The sequence below is a fragment of the Falco punctatus genome (assembly GCF_963210335.1).
Source record: "Falco punctatus genome assembly, chromosome: 1".
Taxonomy (NCBI): domain Eukaryota; kingdom Metazoa; phylum Chordata; class Aves; order Falconiformes; family Falconidae; genus Falco; species Falco punctatus.
Genome location: NC_137580.1, coordinates 77,011,618 through 77,034,659, shown reverse-complemented (window position 1 = coordinate 77,034,659; position 23,042 = coordinate 77,011,618). Strand labels below are relative to the sequence as shown.

At 36.4% G+C, this 23,042-nt stretch overlaps 1 protein-coding gene across 4 annotated transcripts in view; it reads right to left on the bottom strand.

Moving 5' to 3' along the window:
• Positions 1-23,042, bottom strand: part of ARFIP1 (ARF interacting protein 1) — a 43,348-nt gene that overhangs the window by 17,194 nt on the left and 3,112 nt on the right. The window contains exons 2-6 of one of the 4 annotated variants that reach the window (XM_080385066.1): positions 21,681-21,760; positions 16,861-16,962; positions 7,600-7,708; positions 4,771-4,866; positions 3,212-3,321 (exon numbers count right to left, since the gene is read on the bottom strand). In XM_080385066.1, the coding sequence (XP_080241192.1) occupies positions 3,212-3,321; positions 4,771-4,866; positions 7,600-7,708; positions 16,861-16,962; positions 21,681-21,758 (495 nt within the window). In that variant the 5' untranslated portion in view covers positions 21,759-21,760. Of the gene's footprint in view, positions 1-3,211; positions 3,322-4,770; positions 4,867-7,599; positions 7,709-16,860; positions 16,963-21,680; positions 21,779-23,042 lie in introns of those variants that run through there. The other 3 variants (XM_080385065.1, XM_080385068.1, XM_080385067.1) reach the window with 3 other exon arrangements.

The window sequence follows — 23,042 nt, the reverse complement described above, 5'->3', positions numbered from 1 at the left end:
CACTAGGAGCTACGGAATTGATGGACAAATTTTGGCTACTTTCCAAAAAAGCTGAGACACACACCTCCTCCTATGGAAATGCAAGACAAAAATCTGAATCGTGGAAAGGATAATTTTTGGAAGGAAGAATAAATTACAAAGGAAAGAATTATTTTCAGCCAAGGAATATTTGCTTCAGAAGTTACAACCAAAACCACAGCAGTGACAAGTGAGGAAAAACTAGTAATTGCAAAGACTTACACTACGCACTTTGTTAAAATGAGATGTAGCTGAAGTTGAACACTGAGACCGAACAAGAATAATTGAGAAGATGCATTATCTATTTTGATTTACTCTGGTTCTAAGCGGACTAGTACAGACACACATGTTGCTGTATAGTTTCACTAGCAAATGGAGAGAATTCCACATGTTAATTCCATTTTGCTTTGTTCTAAAGGAGAACGCTGTTCCGAGTAAGACCATGCTTCTCAGAAAGTCACACAAGGCAAAGTGTAACTCTCTCAAAGAAAAAAACACCACCACCAAAACACATTTAAGAGAAATATATTTAAAACTGCACATGTTAAAAGATGAACAGAGACATTACTGGACACGCCTGAGAAATAAATGTTCCACTAGCAGCCCAGCATTAAAGAAAGGCTTGTAAAACAGGTATATTGGGTTTTTTCCTCCCTCAAATTTTAAGAAGTTACGTGAAAAACAAAAAGGTAAGTTTTTTATTAGAATTGCTGGAAAAGTCACAACTTTCTTGTGCTTAGGTCTGTTTGCTAAACTGAAAATGCCTTTCTCATCCAAAGGGGGAGGTAGGGGAAGGAACAGAAAAAGCTCTTGCCACTACATTATGGAATGAAGGGCAATTTCTTTTGATGCTAACTCACAATTACTAGGGAGACTGGGAGACTGAAGAGGGACAGTAGCTGCAAAGGCAACAGAATAATCTTAAGTTATAAATTATGGGAAAAGTTAAATACAGTCTACAAAAGTGCATGGTTAACTAGGCAGAAGAGCAGCTTTACCCTCCTGTGATTTTTTCAATTGGAAACAGTTTCTTAAAAAATAAGCCTTAACAAAAGGGATTGTTTCTCATTCACAGAAATGCATATGGGACAAAAAGCAAGGTACCCAATATATACGAAGGCATACTTAATCATCTTTTCACAGATGGGTACGACTTCTGAATGTATTAGTAATTTGCGTTTCACAGCTCCCAATACAGACATCACGACAGAGGAACTACTCATGTCAGATTCATAAAGAACTTCCTGACAGCAAGTTTCACCACTGACTCCCCTTTGCCAAATTGGAACATTGTATAGCACGGGTTTCAGCTCAGAGGGGTTCAGTCGCTGACTTCCCTCCACCAACCATTTACTCCTATCCTTTATATCTGCATCTCCTATGATTAGTTAGCTATTATGAGCTAAGGTGTAGACTTCTTCCCACAAACTTCCTAATGGGAACCAAAGCAAGCCAGTATGTCCACAAATTGAAATACCGTCCTTAGTCAGATCAAATATGCTTTTTGTCTGTAGCCTACATACAAAGTGTTTTCAAGTGTATGGCATCTCCAGGAACATTTGCATGATGCTCCCTCAATTCAGAATAAATTCATACGTGCACTCTGAACAACCCGATTCCTCCTCCTCCTCCTCCAAAAAAAAAAAAAAAAAAAAAAAAAAAAAAAAAATCACACACAAGAAGTCAGTATGGGATTCTAGAAAGACTAACTGACCTATTACCTTAGGCATATTTGGAAAACAACTTCTAGCATATAGATTTCAAGAATACAGATTCATTTAGTTTTCTGAAAGTCTTATTCTTTGTTTGCTATGCCATAACTGGCAGGATACTGGATTTCAAGGAGGGGGAGGTTTAAGCCAAGAAAGAAATCTAAAAATCCAGACTTTGCAAAGACTGCTGCCAAAGAAATCACATCCTAAACAAGGATCTAAGACCACTTTTCCCAGCATTTTCCACTAGTCCTCCAGCTATTGGTTCACATAAGTGGATTTCAATCATTCTGCAGTTGAGACAAGGGGAATTTTTTTCATTTTTTTTTTCTAAATTAAGGCACCAAAAAGAGATAATAAGGTCAAGTCCTCTCCCGATTTAATAGCGGTATAGCAGATTCAATCTCAAGAGTCAATGTTTCTTAGTAAATTTTAAAGAACAGCTTCAGCCGAGTAGCACATATTCTGCTTGGACCACAGCATGCTCCAGGAGCAGCTGACAAAACTTCTGTACAAATTCTAAAAGTTGTTTAATTAGACATAAAAAACCCAAACAAACCAAAAACTTCCGAGTCTGGCACAAAGAACACCATAAGCATTTGTTAGTGGGTAGAATGCCTCCATCCCTGCTTCCCAGCCTCACTGGGGAGGAAGTCCTTATCTGGACTTAACACTGGAGGGATTCAGACCTGTGTTTTAGAAGGGAAGTTTTTTTTCCACAGATTCTTCCTTTCCTCATGGTTTGATGTAGAACCCACCAATGCACAGCCCATCTGTCCACACCTATATCGTTTAAGTTGCAGGCATAACAAAAAGCTGTTTTTCAAAACTGGTCTTTGCTTAGAACTGCTGACAGTAATGTATTCCCTGACAATTTTTCCTTATCTTATGGCTTTTTAATGAGAGTCACTTCTGGCAAACTGCTGTGTTTTAAACGCCTTTTCTTTATTCTTGTGTTATTAAATTCATCAAATCCCAATTGATCACAAAGAAGCACCAATCAAGAGTAAAACACACATGAATCAAAGCAACAATTCCAAGACTAAGAAAAAACAATCAGCCAAGACAGAACAAAAACATCAGAATAGCAATTAACAAGTATGGAACTTGTAAGTGGGCCTGACTTTTTCCCATCAGCTAAAATTTTATTGTATCAGCAATCAACTCAAAGATAGCAAAAAGATTTAATTATAAGCATCAGTCCTGAAATCTGTACATTCTGTACGTTGACGGGGACATTAGAAATGGAACATTCTTTGCCTTCTTAAATCAATACCACCTATGGAAAGACTTTCCACTTAAAACCAAAGATTTAAAAATGCTTACAAAGAATGTTAGACTTGAAAGAAAACTAAGCCTTCTCTATGCATTCTTGCTGATGCTTACTGCCTTAATACAGTAGTCCAATACTTTGAAAGCTTTAGTGCCATCTAGTAGCAAACTCGCTTCTAGAATCTATACATACACACACAAATATATACCTTGTAAGTGTTTAGGCTCCACTTTCTCACCAATTCCAATTTCTCCATTGCTGGATTCTTTACTTCATCTGCTAACACAACAGGTCCGCTCTTCTGTTGAGCTCTGCCCCCTATGTCAGACACAAAGTAAATCATCAAGGCCTTGGGTATTTTTGCTTTAAGGGATTAATAGCAGGTATGGAAGATTTGTGCCATTGAACATGCAAAAGCAGAACAAGGCGACATTAAGAACTTGAGAAAAATATGCAGATTTTCAAAATCAATTCCAGAAAGAAAAGATTATTTTAAAACTGATACAAAGTGTGTACGTATCTCAGTATTTCATGTTGTAATAGGCTGAATAAAGCTTACCTGAATGCATGCAGTTTTACTAACCAACCTTAAAACAGCTTTTGAAACATGTTTGCTACTTAATCTATGTTTTTAAATTCCACAAGTTGAACACCCTTCTTGGATTTAGCCAATCTAAAAGTCTGTTTACAACCTGCAGACCATTAAATGAAAATTATCGGCATATAAAAATGGTTGTCACAAAGTACAACCAATAAATTTCAAAACAGATTTTATCTTTTCCAATGAACATCACCCTTTCCAGATGTGTTCAGCCAATATTTAATTCATTTATTTCAGCTTTATTAGCTGATTGTATTAAGAATAATTAATTCTACAAGCCACCAATATAAAACCAGCAACAAAGAAAATATTTAAAGCAACAAATGAAATATCTAGGGCAAATCACCATGCGTTAATTGCCAATACTTAGCATTTTCAAGCTAGTATGGGATATCATGTGAATTTTAAGTTTTCATTTTGCAAAAATATTTCCTAGTGTCCTAAACAGTAAGTACTGCAAAGCACTACCACTTTTTAACATTGCTTTTTATTTATGTACAATTTTGACTACTGCTGCCTCTAACCCCTAGTGCTACTCAGTCACCTTAGCCTTGCCAGGTTATTTATGCAAATAAGGGTTTGGAAAAAAGTCTATACAGATGCCTGAAGATACTCCTTTAGCATAAAGCTCTACTATGTTCTTTAAGTCTTGAAAATGCTGTGCAAACATCAAGTAATGAATCCCTTCAACACCCTTATGAGGTAACTGAATAGGATTTCTCCTTTTATATAGGAGGAAACAGACAAAGATGTTAAGTAATTTGCCTGTAGGTGCAAAATGAGTCAAGTGGCAAAGCCTAGTTTGGGTGTTGTGAATTCCTAATAGCCACCTCATACTCTATTCTACTGGAGTATGTGATTATTTTGGCAAAAAAAGCCAAAAGTTCCAGCTTTAACCCAAATAAAAAATTTTGGTTACTCCCATTTTAGCTACTGTTTGTTATTATTAACATTTGGTAATTATTTTTAAATTTTATAGAGCAAAAAGCAGCATACAGAGAGGAAAGCAGAGGTTACTTTGTGAACTGTTAAAAGCCAGAAATGAGAGCCACCAAAAAAGCCCAGAAGTCTTATTTCCAACTAACAGCAACTCAAATTATTAGAGACATGGAAGAGTTAGTAGTGTCAGCAGAGACGAGGGCGTTATCCATTCAGTGCTGCGATACCTGTGGGAATAATTAAATCACAACCTTGTCCAGCCAGTCTGCTAGCTGCTGCATTGCTAGGAGATATAATAGATGATTTGGGTGATGCTGAGGAACCTGAAAACGGGACATATTTAACCATGAACATCTATCATCTTCCCCTAGAAGGCAATGTGCACTTTTACACAGGTAGAGGTTTTTTTACAAAACAAAGAAACATTTACTTCAGCAACACACTAAATAGAAGCATTCACAGAGAAGTTGCTGGAATTTCTGATGGAAATGCTTTTTAAGAGGTGCAGCTGTTCAAGTGAACTACTCCAAGTTTTCATGATTTCATCTTTTTCTCTAGGTCATGATGCCAAACTTCTTTTCTTAAAAGAGTAATCAAAATACAACTAACAACTTCATTAGTAATGTATACACTATCAACAGAAAATTCCATGAAAGATTGTTATTATATACAGCTTCCACAGCTGAAACCACCTTTTTGAGGTCTAGGTAGAATTCACTCTGCACTGTCACTAAATGGTACTCACAGCATTAAGCGGTGAAGTAAACTGCAATCTGTGCCAATTTCAGATGTATTTGATTAACATCTGCTCCTAAGTCTGTGTAAACACACAGCAATAAGCTATCCTGAAGATCATACGAGCCATGAGCTGTTAAGGTATGTAATCTCCTTCCCAAAAAGAAAGGTTTTACAGCACTTGCTTGTTCTCTTTAAAAAAAAACAAACCCAACTTCAAATGACCTCTACCACGTGTGTTCTCTAATCTGTTTCAGGATTATGCTTTTCAGAGCTTTGCTACTCTTTCATATCACATAAATGTGAAGTGGCATTCTTACAAAGTTTTCAGGATTTAAACTCCAAACAAATTAGGTTTTCCTCTGTGGTGACGAGTAACCATCACATTGGGGGGGGAAGTTTTTATTGCTATTGCTGAGAAATTCTGCGATACTTCAGGGCTTGCAGTGTGCTGGGGAGAAAGTATATCAAAACTAAATTTTAGCAGTTTCAACAAAATGTAGTTATCAGCAACACCAAAAATATCACTCAATGTAACTGAATCAACAATTAGCTTTTACCTTCTAAACATACTACAGAGCAGTACTAACAAGAGGTACATGAATACAATGATTTGGATCCAATTGCACAGAGAAGACACGACTGAAAGACAGCTCGTTGCTGTGCCCTTCTGTAGTGGTACGCTGCAAAAGAGCTGCAACTGGATTCATCCAGCCATAAAAGTTTGACTGCAAGATCCTGCTAAAGGCCTGCTAAGACTGAATCACTTTAGCAAGCGAGCCAAGACAAGCAATTAAAAAAATTCTTATCATTTAACAGAGTATTAATGCAGCCTTATACATGCTTCATCTTTCAACATCCCCCAAATCCTAAAAGCCCTTCCCCTCCAGTATCATCTACTCTGCGTTCAAAAATGCAGCTGTAATAAGGACACTCAAACAGAAATTTTTTAGAAATAGGGCAATCATTCTTCTGTCCATAGTTTCATAACAAGCCTTAGTTTCTGCCAGTTCTCCCTCTCTCTCTGATTTGGCTACAGCAGTAGGAAAAATCTGAAGAAAATATCCTCGGAGGAAAACCTGTAATATCTAAAGTGTTAAAAATTCCATGTGCAAGGCTCAGCATTTGTGTACATAACTTTCTACAGAACATTTGTATTTCAAAAATTTGTTAGTATAGCCTGAAACCCATCTTAAGACACTTTTCCCCTTACAGACTAACGCACCTAACAGGTGCAACAGTTATCCTGCTAATACAAAAGGGCAAGAACGGTGAGCAGTTTGCCATCTGCCCAGTTTTTAGCTAGATATTTTGCTAATTTCAAAGGCTTAAAGAAACCACAACATTCACTTTGTAATTTATGTAAAGTACAGTTTGTCAATCACTGTTTGCATAAGCACAGAATTTTACCAAACAGGAAATGAAGCGAAATGTAAATTAAATCTATGACTACAAAGATACTTATTTTCACAGCTGCTTATTTGATATAATTTCAAACCTTTCAAATTCAGTAAAAGCTACATAATTCCATAATTCCTTAAAATATCATTTTCACACACTATATTGTGGCACTCATTTTTAGATAGATGGCAAACACTGACATTACTGGCTTGTTTATCACTCTCTACTTCCCATTGTTTAATACTAGCTTAGATTCTCTAAAACATATATTAGTACTTGCATAGTGAATTAAATACTAACTAAAACCCTTCTGCTATAAACAATCACAACACTGTGCTGTGAAAACATGAGAACCAGCATTTTTTCGTTAGGTAGCACCTGGTGAGAGAGACCCAAAGCATTATCACTCCTAACAGCAATACATTAAAGTAATATATTCACTATAACAAAAAAAAACAAAAAACACAAACAAAAAAAAAAAGAGACAAGTCTTAGGACCAAAGATCAATTCCACTCAGTCTGCTCCAGGTAAGTGAACTGTGTATCAAGAAATAACTCTCCAGTTATGTTTCAAATCAGAACAATACCTGCACCATTTAAAGAAAAGTTCAGGGCAATGTAATAGTAAAATTCTTCAGTCTGACACCATTTCAAGGTGCTCAAGGACTTCCCCTCCTGTAAATGCAGACTAATTTAACACCAAGTAGTTTCTACTAGTCCTACGAGCATCGCACATATTCTCTATTTTAACAAACCATCTCCCAAAGAAGACAAAAAGGTTGTTACTAACACACATCTCAATGTGTAAATTTACACCGAAATGCTCAAAGCAGCTACAGAGCATTGTATTCCTGACCACACGAAAATATGCCTAAAGATTTTAAACTAAGAAATGAAGACAAAAAAGCAGTTACTTTTACCTGGAAATGGTCCTGCCTCAACGACTCCCTCTTTGGTGCTGTCAAAGCCATGAGATGTTATTTTGGTTTCAGAAAGTCCAAGTCCAACAGGTAATGAACGTTTCAAGTCCTTGGAAATATTTCAATAAAAATTGGAAGTTAAGGTTTAAAGATAGATAAAAGTGGCTCAAAAAAAATATTACCATGCAATTTCAGCAGCTCTCAGACTGGCAATTCTGCTTTTACCCTAGAACATCTTTGCTGGTGTCACAGCATTCTACTATGATGCACAAATAAAACATAAATAAGTGAGAAACACTGTAAATATAGCCTGTGTATTTATTGCAGAGGGTTTTTTGTATTGCTGAACAACTAGAATGCCATCTCTTAGAGCAGCAGTTACTAAAAACGTTGCCCAGAACATCATGTTACGTGGTCTGAAGCTGGTCCAAACAACCATATCAGTTTAATAATGTCTCCAGTTAAAAACCAACAGGAGTACAGAATGATCTAAGACTAAAAGCAGACAATATTTTACAAGCAAAAAATGCAGAAACAACTACCTTAATGTTAAAGATTTTAAAATAATAATAAATCACTCTATGTAAGAAATAGCTTTAAAATTCACAGCATCCTTAGTTTCTAGAAATAGGACTTGTAAACTCTTAAATGTTTGACATGGGAGAAGCATCCAGAAAGCCATCTCTTCAACAGCTTCCTTCCGAGCAGCCATTCTACATAAAGAGAGCTCACAGCACAAAGTTCCCATTTCCTTCTGCTTGCTTTTGAAATTCATTGAATTAAAACTGCCTGAGATCACCTTGTTTAACTTTTGAGAGCTAAACTGACTACTACAACCAACTTTCAGGCAACTGAATTCTTCACCGAAACCCAGTGCAGGCCTATCACTGAACTATGAATTCATAGGCCGTAATTCACATACCATCCTACTGCTCATTTTTGCTATCTTGCCGACCTCTACAAATAACTCACAAAGGTCTCCTGGACTGTATTTCCAGCCATCTAACTGAAGTTAAAGCCTCTGGTGTTATGGAATATACTTAGGGCTTTAAGAAAAATTCAGATATTCAAAGCAATTTAAAACCACTAATTTGTAAAACTAAAATTGAGTGAAAAGCTACTCTGGAAGTGAAAGCAAAAAGGTAAATATGCTTGCAACAAACTAAGCATCAAGAAATTGGAAAATTAGCAGTTTCTGGAGTCAGGTACCCTTTTGCATCCCCTTTGCTTCCATACAGAGGCAGAAGAGATGAAGTAGTATAGAGGAGCAATAGTGAAATTTGCAGAGAACAAACTATACATAGTTTTAAAATGTCAGTGTCTGCACATGTGCAGTAACTATTTATGATATAGGCAATGCTTCTAATTACAAAGAAAGCACAACCTTTAAAATCTAATCCATGTTTGACATATTACTGTAGTCACTCCATCCACAAACCAGAAGCAAGCTCGAGCAGACTCAGATCTGTCAAGAACTGGCTTTGGATCACGTCCCCACAGCTTTAGTTAGTTGTCTTTAGTTGAAGACAAACTCCTGGGAGGAGGAAAAAAGGAAGAGCTACAAACTGATGAATTCCAGCAAACCCAGAAATCCTGCTGACATGGAAAATCCTGGGTGTTACTGCAATCAGAGTAACCAATTCGTACAGCTATACTTTCACTCAATGAACTGGCTATTTAATAATAGATTATGCTATATTTGTTTATCTGAAGCATTACACCACCAAAAACGGGAAAAAAAAATAGCATGAAGTCACATGCAGAACCTGTTCTCACAACGTTGGATACATACTGTTTTCAGTCTTCACAACTGACTTAAAACTGGTGCTTTCATTTCAGTACTCCCACTTGGTTGTATGCTGGAAAGCCTTTGTTTCAACTTAGTTTAGCTAAGAGTCCATTTAACTCAAAATGTACCAAGTCACTAGGAGCTCAAAAAGCAGAGACTTGAAAAAGGATAACCAGATTGCAAAGATGCACTGAATTAACGAAAAGGACGTGGCATCATTTTTTTTCCTGAAGGCACCTTGGCACGTTGTATAGTTTTCAGAAATACCTAACTCTGTAGCCAAACAAATGTAGACAGCTAACCTGCTTAAGCATGTTCGCAATAGGAATCTAAGCAATCATCTGTATTTAAGGTTAAAATGCAGAACATCTGCTTTGTAAAGACAAAAGTTTAGATATAAACTTAAGCAACTGTACTACTTCTGTACATTCCACTTAATTCTAATTTGAAGCTAAACAAGCTCCAGAGTTAAATAAATCCAAATATTACAACACATCCTTCTCAAATAAAACCCTGATATTTGGATCATGAAAATTAAGAGCTAAAATTGTGCATATATACACATCAGGATATTTTACATGAATATATATATGTATATATACACAAACACCTATTTGTTCAAAGATATCTATTCTTTGGCAAAAAGGCAAAGTTCATTGTAAAGAACTGTATTAAACCCAGTTTTTAAACCCTTATATTAACCAGCTGAAACAGACTCTGCTGAAAAGAGATATCCTTGCATATGAATTTACAAGGAAGATTTACCATTTCTTGATATGTGACCAGAGTTGTCATAATAAAGTCAGTGATCATTAAAATACTACCTTTTTGTTGTTTATAAACATGCAAATTACTGCTCTGTGGAGATGCACTTCTGCATGTAAACTTCAATTTTTAAACTTTTAACATGTCATTCTTGCAACTGACTGTGCTTGCCTTTTTTTTGTTTGTTTTTTACACAAGTATAAACAAAAAAACTACACAAAAATCTGTAATCATTCTGACAAAGTAATGTATCTTTTCAATCATTTACAAAGAAGGGTAATTTGTAAACTGCCTTAGAGTAAGAAAAGACATGCACAAAACTTCACATTTAAGGGAAGGTATGATAGTACTTAAGATTCTAGTGTTAAGAAGGTAGTACAAATATCTTTCTTTTTTGTTCACACCAAGTGTAGATTTGCTGTTACAACACAGAACTGAGGACAGATTCCCCTACCACAATAAGGTGATTGTATTTTGTCTACATATTGCTCTTCTAGCTAAGAGGAAGATTTTGATGACCAGAAGATCTGCTTTCAAACTCGTAAGTGATTTTTCCCCTTCTTCATAAAAAGGTAATCAAGTTTTTAAAATTCATCAAAATTTACTGATACATTGCAAAACCACAGGTCTGTTAAGGGATCGCCATCCCAAAAACAAACAAAAAAAAAAATAAAAATCTTCATTCAGAATTTTCAATTGTATGAGGTTGAAAACCATTGCATGTTTATGCACTTCCTATCTAGCAGAAGTATTTTAACATTTTAAGCTCACAGAGACCCAGAGCTAGAGGCAAAAACCCACTGCAACTCAGAAGAGGCCTTCCAAGAAGTCAAAAGGTTAGATCACCTACCCCATTCTCAGCCATTTAACATGTTAAAGACTCAAAGAAGCGAAAGTGTGAAATATACATCCACAGAACAGCTGCCCTAACTTAAACAGGTCAAGACAGTGCAAACCTCGTTGTGTTAAGCATTTAAACCACTTTAACCCCTTGTTTAAAATGCCATTTTGATTAGTTCAAATCACCATATTAAACTATAGGTATTTTAGTAAGGTTAGCCTTATTTAAGTGACTAGCAGAGATATTAATCAGTTTATTATACACAACATCTTAGATGAACCACATGAATTTTTGACATATCAATCCTGTTGAGACAGTAGACACAGCGAAGCAGTTGCGCAGAATGCATGTTCGTGAAGGAATGTTGGCTGAATTACAAGGCTATTTCCAAAAAGATACTTCTCATCCATGCTATCTGCAACAACGTAAAACGAAGTGGGGAAAGATACCAAACTGCAGTGTTCCTCGACCAGCAAGAACCAACCTAGTCAAGACTTGCTTACTTTGGAGAAAACTAGTAAAAACTAAGGAGTAAGCAAGCAAACAACATTGTTTAATTTCTTAGTTATATCAGTCCATTATTAATGCATGACTAAGCGTTATTTTTTGCTTAGTACAAACAGCAAGTTCAAGACATACCGTTTTACCTGTACTTACTACCTTGAGTAAGCTATTTTAACCCCCCCACATCACTAGCTAGTTCAAGGAGTCCATCAAAAGCAGAGCAACTAAACTGGGAACAATCATACACTCATTTATGTTTTAACAATGGATGACATTTTAAATAAAACTACCCAAGCTGCCTTCAGGAAAAATCTGCACCACATCTTACTGTAAAGTTCACAGTTTAAAGTTGTAAAGATTACAGGTCCCGTGAAACAAAATGCTATGTATATAGACATAACATTGATCCAGTAAGATAACTGGCTCTGAACCTTAAATTCTTACCCTAACTCATGTGCAAGTGGAGCTCCCTGTACGTGTCCAGCATTTTCTTCTTCTCTTTGCCCTATCATATTACTCAGCGCCTTTTTTTCCATGAATTAAGCCACTAGATCCTCACATCAATATAAATTCAAGCATAGAATTAAGCGGGAGGAGAGGGGAAGGCTTTAATCTATGCTGAAGTGGCAAGCAACGTGGACTGACATTTCTTCTATTCCCCAATGCGCTGCTCTTCACTTGGAAGACTCTTTCTTCTACTACATCCCTTTTGGCTTACCTAATGTCATACTACAACCCAGTTTTAAATGAGTCTCCCGTCTACTGTCATCATTAACATTCATGCTTTTGATTTTTAAGACTGTATGAAGCAGACCACTTGGCAACAAAAAGAAAGACTGGTTGTCTGTGTTTCATCTCTTAAAAATGAACTAACACAGAAATAGATTTTAAATCAGTCAACATTAATTAAAATATTGCCCAGAGTAAAATCTAACTATGCCAGTCAACATAGCAAAACCTAAGAGATGAGGTCAGATTGTTTCCTATAGAATGTGAGTGACAAGGCTGGTGGTTTTTTTTCAGAAGGCAAATGACAAAAAAGAATTTACTTTATCTGTTTGTGCAGTCTGGCCATGAAATTATAGAAGAAGATGCTGAACACACGCACTCAGATTCATCAGATCCCAGAGCTTATTTTATAATTCTAGTAAGATAAATTGAAGACTCATAACAATGTTAATTTATCTTTTGCAACAGTGTGCTGCAAATACAATGTGTATTGTATACACATACTTAATAATGGTTTTGTCCCCGTAAGAGTATAAAATGCCAGGAGAGGAGAGTTCATACTGAAAATGGAAGGAAACACTCGGAACAATTTCAGAGACTCAGACTGATTAAGAACTTCATATAGATTTTGTACAACAGTTTAAACATTACAAATAGCTTACAGCTGCCTGAATACCTTTACAGGCAGACCAGTATTTTAATTAAATTTATTCCTATGCAGCTTTTACACTATATGGCACGTTACTAAATTAGTCCTCATTTCTTCCCTGAGTCCTCAGCTCCCAATCCCCTCAGTGACATTAAACACTCTATTCTGATCACATAATTGTAACAGCATGGGAAAAAAACTGTGTTCTAGAAGTCAGGGATAAGTGAAATAAACAGCGAAGAATATAAACCAGCAAGACACTTTTGAATGTTGAGTTTTCTTGTACGAAGTATTAAGAAAAACATGTTTGGTTAGGAAATGCTTAAGCCCTCTGTTATTAACACAGACTAACAAACATCCAAACATTGGCAAACAGTTCTAGATATCAAGTTTTTAAAGCTTAAGTGAGTTCCAATAAAGCTTCATGAGCTGCAAAGCTCTGGGTCAAGCTTTTTCATAATGAAAGGACATTAGACATTTCATCCAATGATGACTGAAGCTACAGCCTTTTTAGTTAAAAAAGTTTCCATCCATCATAGGGCAGGACAAAACTTGTCCGAATTCCACAGGCATCTCTTTTTATTACAGACAAGGCAGAATTAGAATGTAGCAGTGTATTTCTGAATGAGGCTTTACAGTAAGGCAAACACTTATTTAAGTTACCTTATAAATAATGCTTTTGATTCTTTTTCTTGAACATAAGGAACAAGAAGATGCATCAAGTAGTGCTATACCACATTCCCAGAAGACTGGAATTAATATGCTTCCTTCTCAAACAACATTATGGCAATGTATGCTGTCTGATAAACTGCAAAATTGTTGGCATATTTCTTCAAAGAAAGAGCAACCCTACTTGCCATGTCCAGGTAAATACATATGTACAGCATCTCCTTAAAAATTAAATACTTCTCATGCTTCAGTACATAAAAATACTGCATTTGGTGGAAAATAAATGTGCATTTTCATGCCTGAGTGAGCAGCTTATGGATGAGGTCTGATGGAACTGCAAAATAGAATGTGAATCTAGAGGAAAGCTTAATTTTGCAATTAAAGAACCCTGAAGTAAAGGTTGTACAACTACCCCTTCACTCAGTCTATCAAAAATATACAATCAAAGCTGCTCAAGTGTTTGTGGCAACATAGCTGTAGAAGACCAAATAAAAAAATACAGAAGAAACGATGTCTTATTGTTTACATCCGAACTGTACAACGTCTAGATGAATGGCTCCCTGATCGCAGCAATAACAAACCAAGAAACTAAAATAACCTTGTTCCCCAGCTTCCCAAGAAGGTGGAACTGAAATCAGTATCTTAGAGTTTGAGTGCTCTAAACTCTACTGTGGTCACATACTCTTACCGAGCACCATGGTAACAGTACAACTTAAAAGTGGCAACGGTTTCTTGCCTCTTTAAGTTACCTCCTAAAAAAAATCAGTACTTGGCTTGTCATTTCCATAAATATATAGGAAAAAAAAGACTCCTGAAAACTTGGCACAGAAATTTTGTGGTGCAATGCATATTGCTTGAAATTAAAACAAAAAATTACCTGGCAAGGAAGTAAAGAGCATAACATCAAGTATTAGAAATAACAAACACAAAGCAAGATGACTAGAAGTTAAATATTAGAATTTGAGACTAACAGATTAGTAAACAGACCTAGATGTTAATTCCAAGAAGTTTGTTTTCTTTGTTTTGTTTATAAGCAGCCCTGATTATCAGATATTCTGAGTTTAGGTCACACATGCAGGTGTTAACTTGTACAAGAAAGTTCAAAAAAATAATTGAAGTGCACTTCATCTTCATTGATCTCAGAATAAGCATTGTGGAAGTAATTACAGCAGCAAACTCAACTATGCTTGCATGGTAGAAATTTTTCTGCAACTCCACTGAAAATTTGATACATTTTTGTGGAAGTTCCAAAATATAGTTGACTCCAAGCCAGCAAAATAATTAGCATGCCAGCAAAAACCTACTTCAAGTTTTATATATGGCCATAGACAAAAACTGCCTTAACATTTCAACTTTCCATAGCAAATGGAAATATTTTAGACTGGAAAAGGACTCTGACCCAGTCAACAAGAGTGCAAGTTGCAGATAAGTATTGGATGCGCTATACTGAAGAAGCCATTATTACATAAGGAACAGATAACTTAACAGCCAAGTCACAGCAGCATCAAGGTCATTTGGCTTAAAAATAGTAAATCTGTTTCTCTACTTCTAGGTGAACCCAAATTCATTACCACTTCAAGATGTATTTTGATTGTTCCCCTTAAACACAGGTACATCTTTATCAAAATTTAGGTTTTTTCATTAAACATCGTCCTAATTTTTACATTACATTACTGGCAGATCTTAGTTGAATGACAAATCTTAACAAACATAAGCCCTACCTCATTGCAGTGCTATTAAAAAAAAGAAACAATCCAAACAAAAATCTCGGCCCATTCACAAAAGTAGAAAAAATCCCCAGTAATACGTGCAGTATTTTTTTTAAGTAAGAGCTCTAATATGGATGCATTTCCATTTAATGAAGTTTTATACTTTTTTATAGCCATGCTCACTAGACAGCTACTCTGCAATCACAGTCAAATGGTCTCAGATGTTGTTTTAACGATGTACTTTATATTTTAATATGTAAAAGACATATTTATACACATTTAGAAAGCATTTTTATTTTTAATAATAACACATGTTTAAAACTATACTTTTAGTATATATATTTAAATGCTTGTTTTCCTGTTTTATGAATAAAATCACTGGACCAAAAATTAGTATCCTCACGGCTTAGAATCAACAATTAGAAACATATACACTTGATTGTGCATTACAGAGCACCCAATATTTTACACTATTTAACATTCAAAAAAAATTGCCACTACTAATATACCTTTCATACAAAAAAGTTACTGCACATATTCTCCTTCATTTTTTTCAGTTAACTTTTTAACTTATCAGCTTCGAAGGAGTTTCTTCATTAAAGCTGAAACCAGAAGACAAAACTAGACAGATGCATATTTCACCAATATTCAGGATGCATATTTAATTTGTTTTAAAACTTATAAAGGCACTCCCCTCTGATCAGCATTTTATTAGGGCGGAATAAAATAAATTTCTGATCAGTATTTCTTTTAGAAATAATCCTGCACTTCAAGTCAGCATGGGACCTTAGAACCCAAGTCTCAACAAATATAAAATAAATGTGGACAATTAACTAGACTGAAAAGCGAAGTAAAAATAAAAGAAAACCGAACCCAAGTTCCATAAACTGTGTTACGGCACCCCCTGCTGGACAGCCAAACACAAGACAGTAAAATATATCAAGATTAAGGGAACAAACTCAAAATTGCATACAGAGGACTATGGAAGTATAATTTTTTTCAACATACAACAAATAAGATGAACCCTGATACCCGTCATCTATATACCTTACTGCAATACAAAGTCATTTTTCAGTTCAACACAAGTTACTTCTCTCCTGTTTACAACTTCAAATCAGAACGTGACCATCTTCATTTACTTTTAGGCATGTTGCCTCCAAACTTAACACCCCTTAGAAGTAAGTAGCTTGCCTTGAACAATCTGATACTTTGTCACAAAAAATTTAGGATTTGGTAGCCTGAATTCACAGGATCTGTTAAGTCTCATCTTTTAAAAATGCTTGTTGTCCTGTTTTATGAATAAAACTGCAGGATTAAATATGAGTATCAAGGATCAGCGACAAGAAATTAGAAGCATATACACTTGATTGTGCACTACAGAGCACCCAATTCTTTACGCTATTTCACGTTCAGAAATATTTGCAAAAGGTTATTGCAATGTGGAATCACAGTATGTAATGTCAACTTTAATATTAAATTATATGAGCTTCAAAGGAATTTTTCCATAAACTAGACAACTATGCCTAGTGAAATCTGCTATGCACTGCATTGTAACTTCCGCATTTCTGATAATGTTACCTTGTTAGACAGCAAAGAAAATTCTTACCCTGTTAAAGCCGTGCTCATGTGAATCTTCCAGCTGTCCATTGCTAGTCACAGGAATTTCTGCTGCTGAATTTTTGGGAGACTCTTGAGCCATTGTACCTTCCTATAGTATGAGAAGAAACAGGTTAGCATTTGTCTTAAATTTCCAGTGAGTCATCTATATGAAAATGTTTGATGTATAGGTTTCATAACAGTTTATTTCAAACTCCTATTGGTAATATTCTGATATACCAGCTCTGTATACATTTATTTAAACACATACCCAAATCACATTAATATGCTAGCACAGCTCAGATATATGTAGTTTAAAGCTTCAAGAGAAAAAAAACACTAAAGTTTAACCCATTGATATGGGTGGCGGGGAAGCATCAGACACAAATGAGACATGCGGGGCCAGACAAATATTTTCTATGCGCACTTGACCGTGAGAGTAGTTAATGTATCTCAAACTACAAAAAAAAGGTGAGCCTGGCTAAAAAAATATTGTACTAGCCAATTATAAGCAAGAACTATTAAAGAAGTGCAATGAGTTTAATCACGTGTTACAAAAAGAAAAGCAGCAATTCCAAACTTTAAAATAGTGTAACTTGCTTCTTGTTTTGTCGTAACAGTGCCACCTTCTGGCTGACCTGTGGGTTGCAACTCTTCTTCAGACACCAGCAGTGAATCTGAAGTGAAATGCAGGAACAAAAATTTCAAAACGCCAATGCAATTCAAGGATTAAAGTTAGTTTCAAAATGCAGCTGCATTGTGAACAGTAGCAGCAGCTGTGAAACCACTGCTTTAAAGAATGTTCCAAGGCACAACCCTGAAGAAATGCACGCTGTTCACAAGCACCAGAAGAGGGAATGGCACTCTAACACTCTCCAAAACTAAGAGAAACTGAGAATTTTGGCCCTCTCAAAAAGCTACTCCTAACTCTGTGACATCTTTGTTAGTCAACTGAAGCATAAACGGTAGAAAAACCAACACACAACTGAAGCAGTGCTTGTTCAATTACTTACATAAAGTGGTATGCAGTCTTCAAACCAGCCCGTGCACCTGTGCAAGACTGGGAAGACTCGTTGATGGTATACCACCAACAGGTACTCCATAATAGGTGCTTCCTTCCCTTAAAGCTCCTAAATCAGCAAACTGAACCAGCTCTTTTCAGTCAAGGGGCAGGTAGAGGCCCAGTCTGAACTCACGCTGAAGTACCAGCAGCTTTGCCAACCACACACGAAGCTTTTACAGGATATCCGTATCAGGTAAAGATTTTACTGGTACTTACTTAGGATCACCTGCATCATTCTTAATTGGCAACATCTTCTGCCATACCGCATGGCTAACATTTCCCCCACTTGGACCTATCACCATTTCATTGACATCAGTAACCTTGATTTCCGTAGCAAGCTTTGAGGCTTCCCAAGCTTTTTTCTAACTAGTCGCTGTCTGTGGGGTCCAATGAACATGCTCCTCTAACCCCAGATCGCTTCCAAAGCTATGTTACCGTAACTGCTTCCAAAGACTGTAAATTACTGAGACTTCACCTCTGCTGGTCTTTTGAAGCAGAACTCACTACTCAAACTATTTGGTATCTGCAAGATCTGATTTACATTTCTGAAAATGTAATCAGCTTCTTCAGTTAGCAGCATAAACCACCACCAGAAGTCCATCAGGTTCTGAGTAAATGATTTTACCCATACAGAGAAGAGAAAGAAAAAGGCCATGGACAAGCCACTCTTAAGAACCATACATATGAACTACAATCCATGGATGCACATGCATAAAATACTGTATGAGGTTAAACATTTTCCCCTCTTGAGGATTAACACTTTCTCTACAACGGACTTGGCAAAACTGAATTGAAAGCTACTGCTCCAAAAAATAGCGCTTTATGAAGCACATCCCTAAAATCAGAAGCTAAACATTTAGGCACAGCTTCAGAAAAAAATCTAAATATACAGAGAATAGATTTCAAATCATTTAAGAAAAAGCCAGCGTGCTATAAATTCAAGAAAAAGTGAACTTAACACACTAACTTACCCCGTCAATCCCTCTCATTTAGGATCCTGTAAGTGCCTTCTTTCAGCACTGGAAAGGAACAGCTCACATACCAGATATTCACACTGGCCTAACATATCAAAATCTGTACAGCCCAGTCTTCACACCCAACTAGAACACAGAACAGCTTTTTGGGGGTTCATCCCTTATACAACAGAACCAACTCAAAACTCATAGCCTTTAAGTCGATGAAAATACTGAAGCACACCAAAAGTTCTATGTTTATTTTATGAGAACTTTTAATACAGTAATTAGTTTCATTTCATAGAATACAGAATATCTTCAATTGGAAGGGACCCATAAGGCTCAAAGTCCAAGTCCCTGCTCCTCACAGGGAGCTGCTATACAGCACCATTAGATCAAATGTTCTAGTTACCTACCATATTAGATTTTCATTTAGGAAACCTCTTCAATAGCTCAAGCTTCTTCAGTTTCCTCTAAATCTCACATCTGCTTAAACTCCAAAACTAGCAACTACACTTCTACTTAACATGGTAAAGTCAGGTATTTTTCAAAATGCTTGGTCTGTCACAGCTACCTGCTGGGACTGAATGTTGCAATACTGAAACGTCAGCATAAGCTAACACAACTATTTTTGTTCCTCTTTCTGAAAATTGTCAGAAAACACAGTGTCAAGGGGAAGTCACACACCATCGGGGGAAACACTTTGGCAGGGATCACAAACAAAACTGCATCTCCAAATTTAAGTAAAGACAAAACAAGTATTTGGCTTAGGTGCTTCTCATCAAGAATCTCAAATTATGTTGCCAACATTGTACACTGATACATGTTTATGCATTTATTCAGAGATATACATGCTCATGCATATACATACATGTCTCTAGTAAATACATATATTAGAAAACAAAGATTCATCAGCTTGTCTGGACAACTTTGGAAATCTAAGACAACCTAGAAGCAATTCACGTTTTTTTAGGTATTCCTACTTGAGTCAAACCTACTTATCAAGTTCAGAGAAAGCAAAAAATGACTTGCTAACTTCAGTTTCATGCTACACCTGAATGGAAGCACCACTTCCCATTGATGAAAGAAGGCCATTTCACCACTCTGCTTTTCCAGTGTTCTGTTTCCCAACCACTCACCCGACCACAGAGTAAACGCAATCAGCTCACTATCCTGGCAGTAGACCTTTTCACCACGTCAATTTTCCAGTTTCACTGAGCTGAATCAGTTTGCAGTGAGGTCAGACAAGCACCAAAGACATGAAACGAGCAGCTGAAAAATGAGCGGGATAAACTGCTATTTGGCTCAGCCATAACAAGAAGGCACGGACTGCATTTTAGTCAACAGTCTAAGCTAGCACTGCTGCCAAGAACGAGTTCTTGCCCTATTTTCTGCCCTTTACCCCTAACTCTTCCCCCCATCAGCTTTCCACATTGCCCCACCTCTTCCCTGGGCCAGAACAATGCATTCGTACACCAAACAAGATCGCTGAAATGCTGCAGGTTAAAAGAAGGTGACCTATGCCCAGAAAGAGGATGGGTAATTTTTCCTCTCAAATTTTGGTTCTCCAAAACAGTTCATTATACAGCTGCAACGGTTTCACCCGTGAAACACAAGGGGTAGTAATGCAGTTAGAAACTACCGAAAATGAAGGACTGCTCTCAGCCATAGCATCAGCTTACTTCAGCAGTGCAGTATCTCAAAAAACTCACTCAAACTGTAGGCTATTGCCAAAACCAGCAGCCATTTCTCTTTACCTCTGGATGCATGTTCCTGCAACTTCACACAGTCACAGTAAGCTTACTGATCCGAGAGAAAACAAAACCACCAAACCACAACAGTATTTCTGTTGAAACCATGAGTATGATTGCCGAATCAAGTGTCCCTCTGGCAAGTGTAGCCCACAGCTGATTTTAACTAACTATATAAAGAAACTGAATCCTCAGAAGAAAATTTATCATATGTAGGAAGAGCCTAAAGTAAATCTGAAGGGGTTCCTAAATTTGTATCGATGTATTAGGCATGAATGACATAAGCACTACAGAAAATCATGAAGTTTCAGCTGGACATTTTGAGTAAGTGTTCATCCTTTAGTAGCTTAATCACCGTCTTCCTCACACACCTCCCTTTACAAATCTCAGTTTTGGAGATATGCTAAGTATCTGTGAAATTGCTATTCTGTTTTTATAAAAAGTTTAAAAAAAATTCACTGACACTGAAACTCTGATAGTGATAAAGTCAGCATCATCTTTTTTCATTCTTACTCACAATTGGGGAAACACTCTTCATGTTTCTGAAACAGCCTCCCAGACACATCCAATTGGCTAAATATTATTCTGAAACTTAAAAATTTGATCATAATTTTTAAAAGTCACAGACTTTTCCACAAAGAATATACAAGCTGTATCTGCTTCCAAGAAAAAAAAGAAAAAAAAAAAAAAGATTCACCACTCCAGCAGCAGATAGAATGCCTTGTTATACTGAGGTTACACAAAGATTGCTGCCTTTTAAATATCAACCCTTTCTTCCTGCATTATTTAAACATTTGAACCTCTGCCACGCCTAAATCTATCCAATTTACAAAACAAGCACCACAGCACAGTGACAGACTACTGGCTGAACTAATCTTTTGTTACAAATTAATTGCATTGTTCTTAATAGGATCTCAAAACCAACCCCACCCATTCAGATAATATCTGTAAACTCATATACCCATACTAACTTCACTGTGCTACACATATCAGAATTTTTGGCAGTCTGAAACTGTTGCTGGGATTGGTTGATTTTACACTAATATAACTATCACCCAATCACCTCAGAGTCAGACTGGACCTCTTCTGCAGCTGGATGAGATTCATCAAGTGTTGTGGATTCATTGCTGTGTTCTGACATACCTGAAAATAAAATAGGTTTGGCATGCATTAATTGATGTGAAAGAAGCTGGATGTTGCAGCTTACAGAAACAGAAGTAGGCTTTCAGAAAACGTTTATTTCGTGAGTTCTGCTAAAGCAAAGAGAAACTCCCCTCTTTTGACAGTGACCGTGTCTTTAGCTCTCCAAAACCTAACCAAGACTAGGAATACAGACCAGCACAAGCTTCCCCTGCCAAAACAACCTTCCCCACACAGACAGCTAAGCTTGCAACATAAAACCCAAGAAGTGAAACAAGGTTCTTCAGCTGATATTTACTTTCACCTGCAAAAATACACTGACTGTATCCTACCATTGCAAAGATCACAATTCTGTTAAGACATGAGATTTGTCTGAACGTTGCAAGTTTATACGGATGCTAAGCCACTGGAACCTAGTAAGCTGTTCAATATGTTGTGCCTAACTAGAAACAGAATCCCTTTCATTTTATTCTCAAAAAAATTTCTCACCTACAGAGCCAAAGGAAATCAGTAACACTGAGCATGTGCGCAAGAAATCAAGTCTGTGAATACAGCAATCATGAAAGAAAGTTACATACCCAATATAGCGTCAATAAGAAAACTATCTAAATTTGATTTCAAAGAGCTGGCAACTACAAGTGACACCAATTCACTCATTTGTTTGCAAGGAGGAGACAACTGATCATAAAAAATTAAACTGAGTGTGTCACTATTGAGTACAATCACACATGACTTCAGTTCATTAAGTCTTGCACCATTTTATACATGTTCAGTCACATACCAGATCAAGAAAAATCACAAAAAGATCATTTATATTGTATTTCAATTTCCTAAGCTATAAAACATTTTAACTAAAGCAAATAATTGATAAGGTAAGCAGCTCACATGACAAAGGAAATAAAATAAGGACACAAAGGCTGAGAAACTGAATCATCTAGATCACATTACACGGAATAACCTATGACTTGACTTTGGAAAGCCAAACACATAAAATAAAAGAGATTTTCCCCAGAAAAACAATTCATTCAGGGCTATCACTGAATGAAATTGGATTTTTCTCCAACCAATACAAAGTTCCTTTCAAAGTAATTAATAAATATAACTTCTTTATAAATCTTTCTTAATTTTCTATAATTCTTTTCAATATGAAAGACTGTACAGCAGAGGTGCCGTTTTCCCACACAGTACTGTCCAAACTCTGCTTGTGATTGAAAACTACCTCTGTGCTTAACAGCTTTCTGAATGGATAAAAAATTTCCACTATGGACTAGAAGAACAAGTGCGA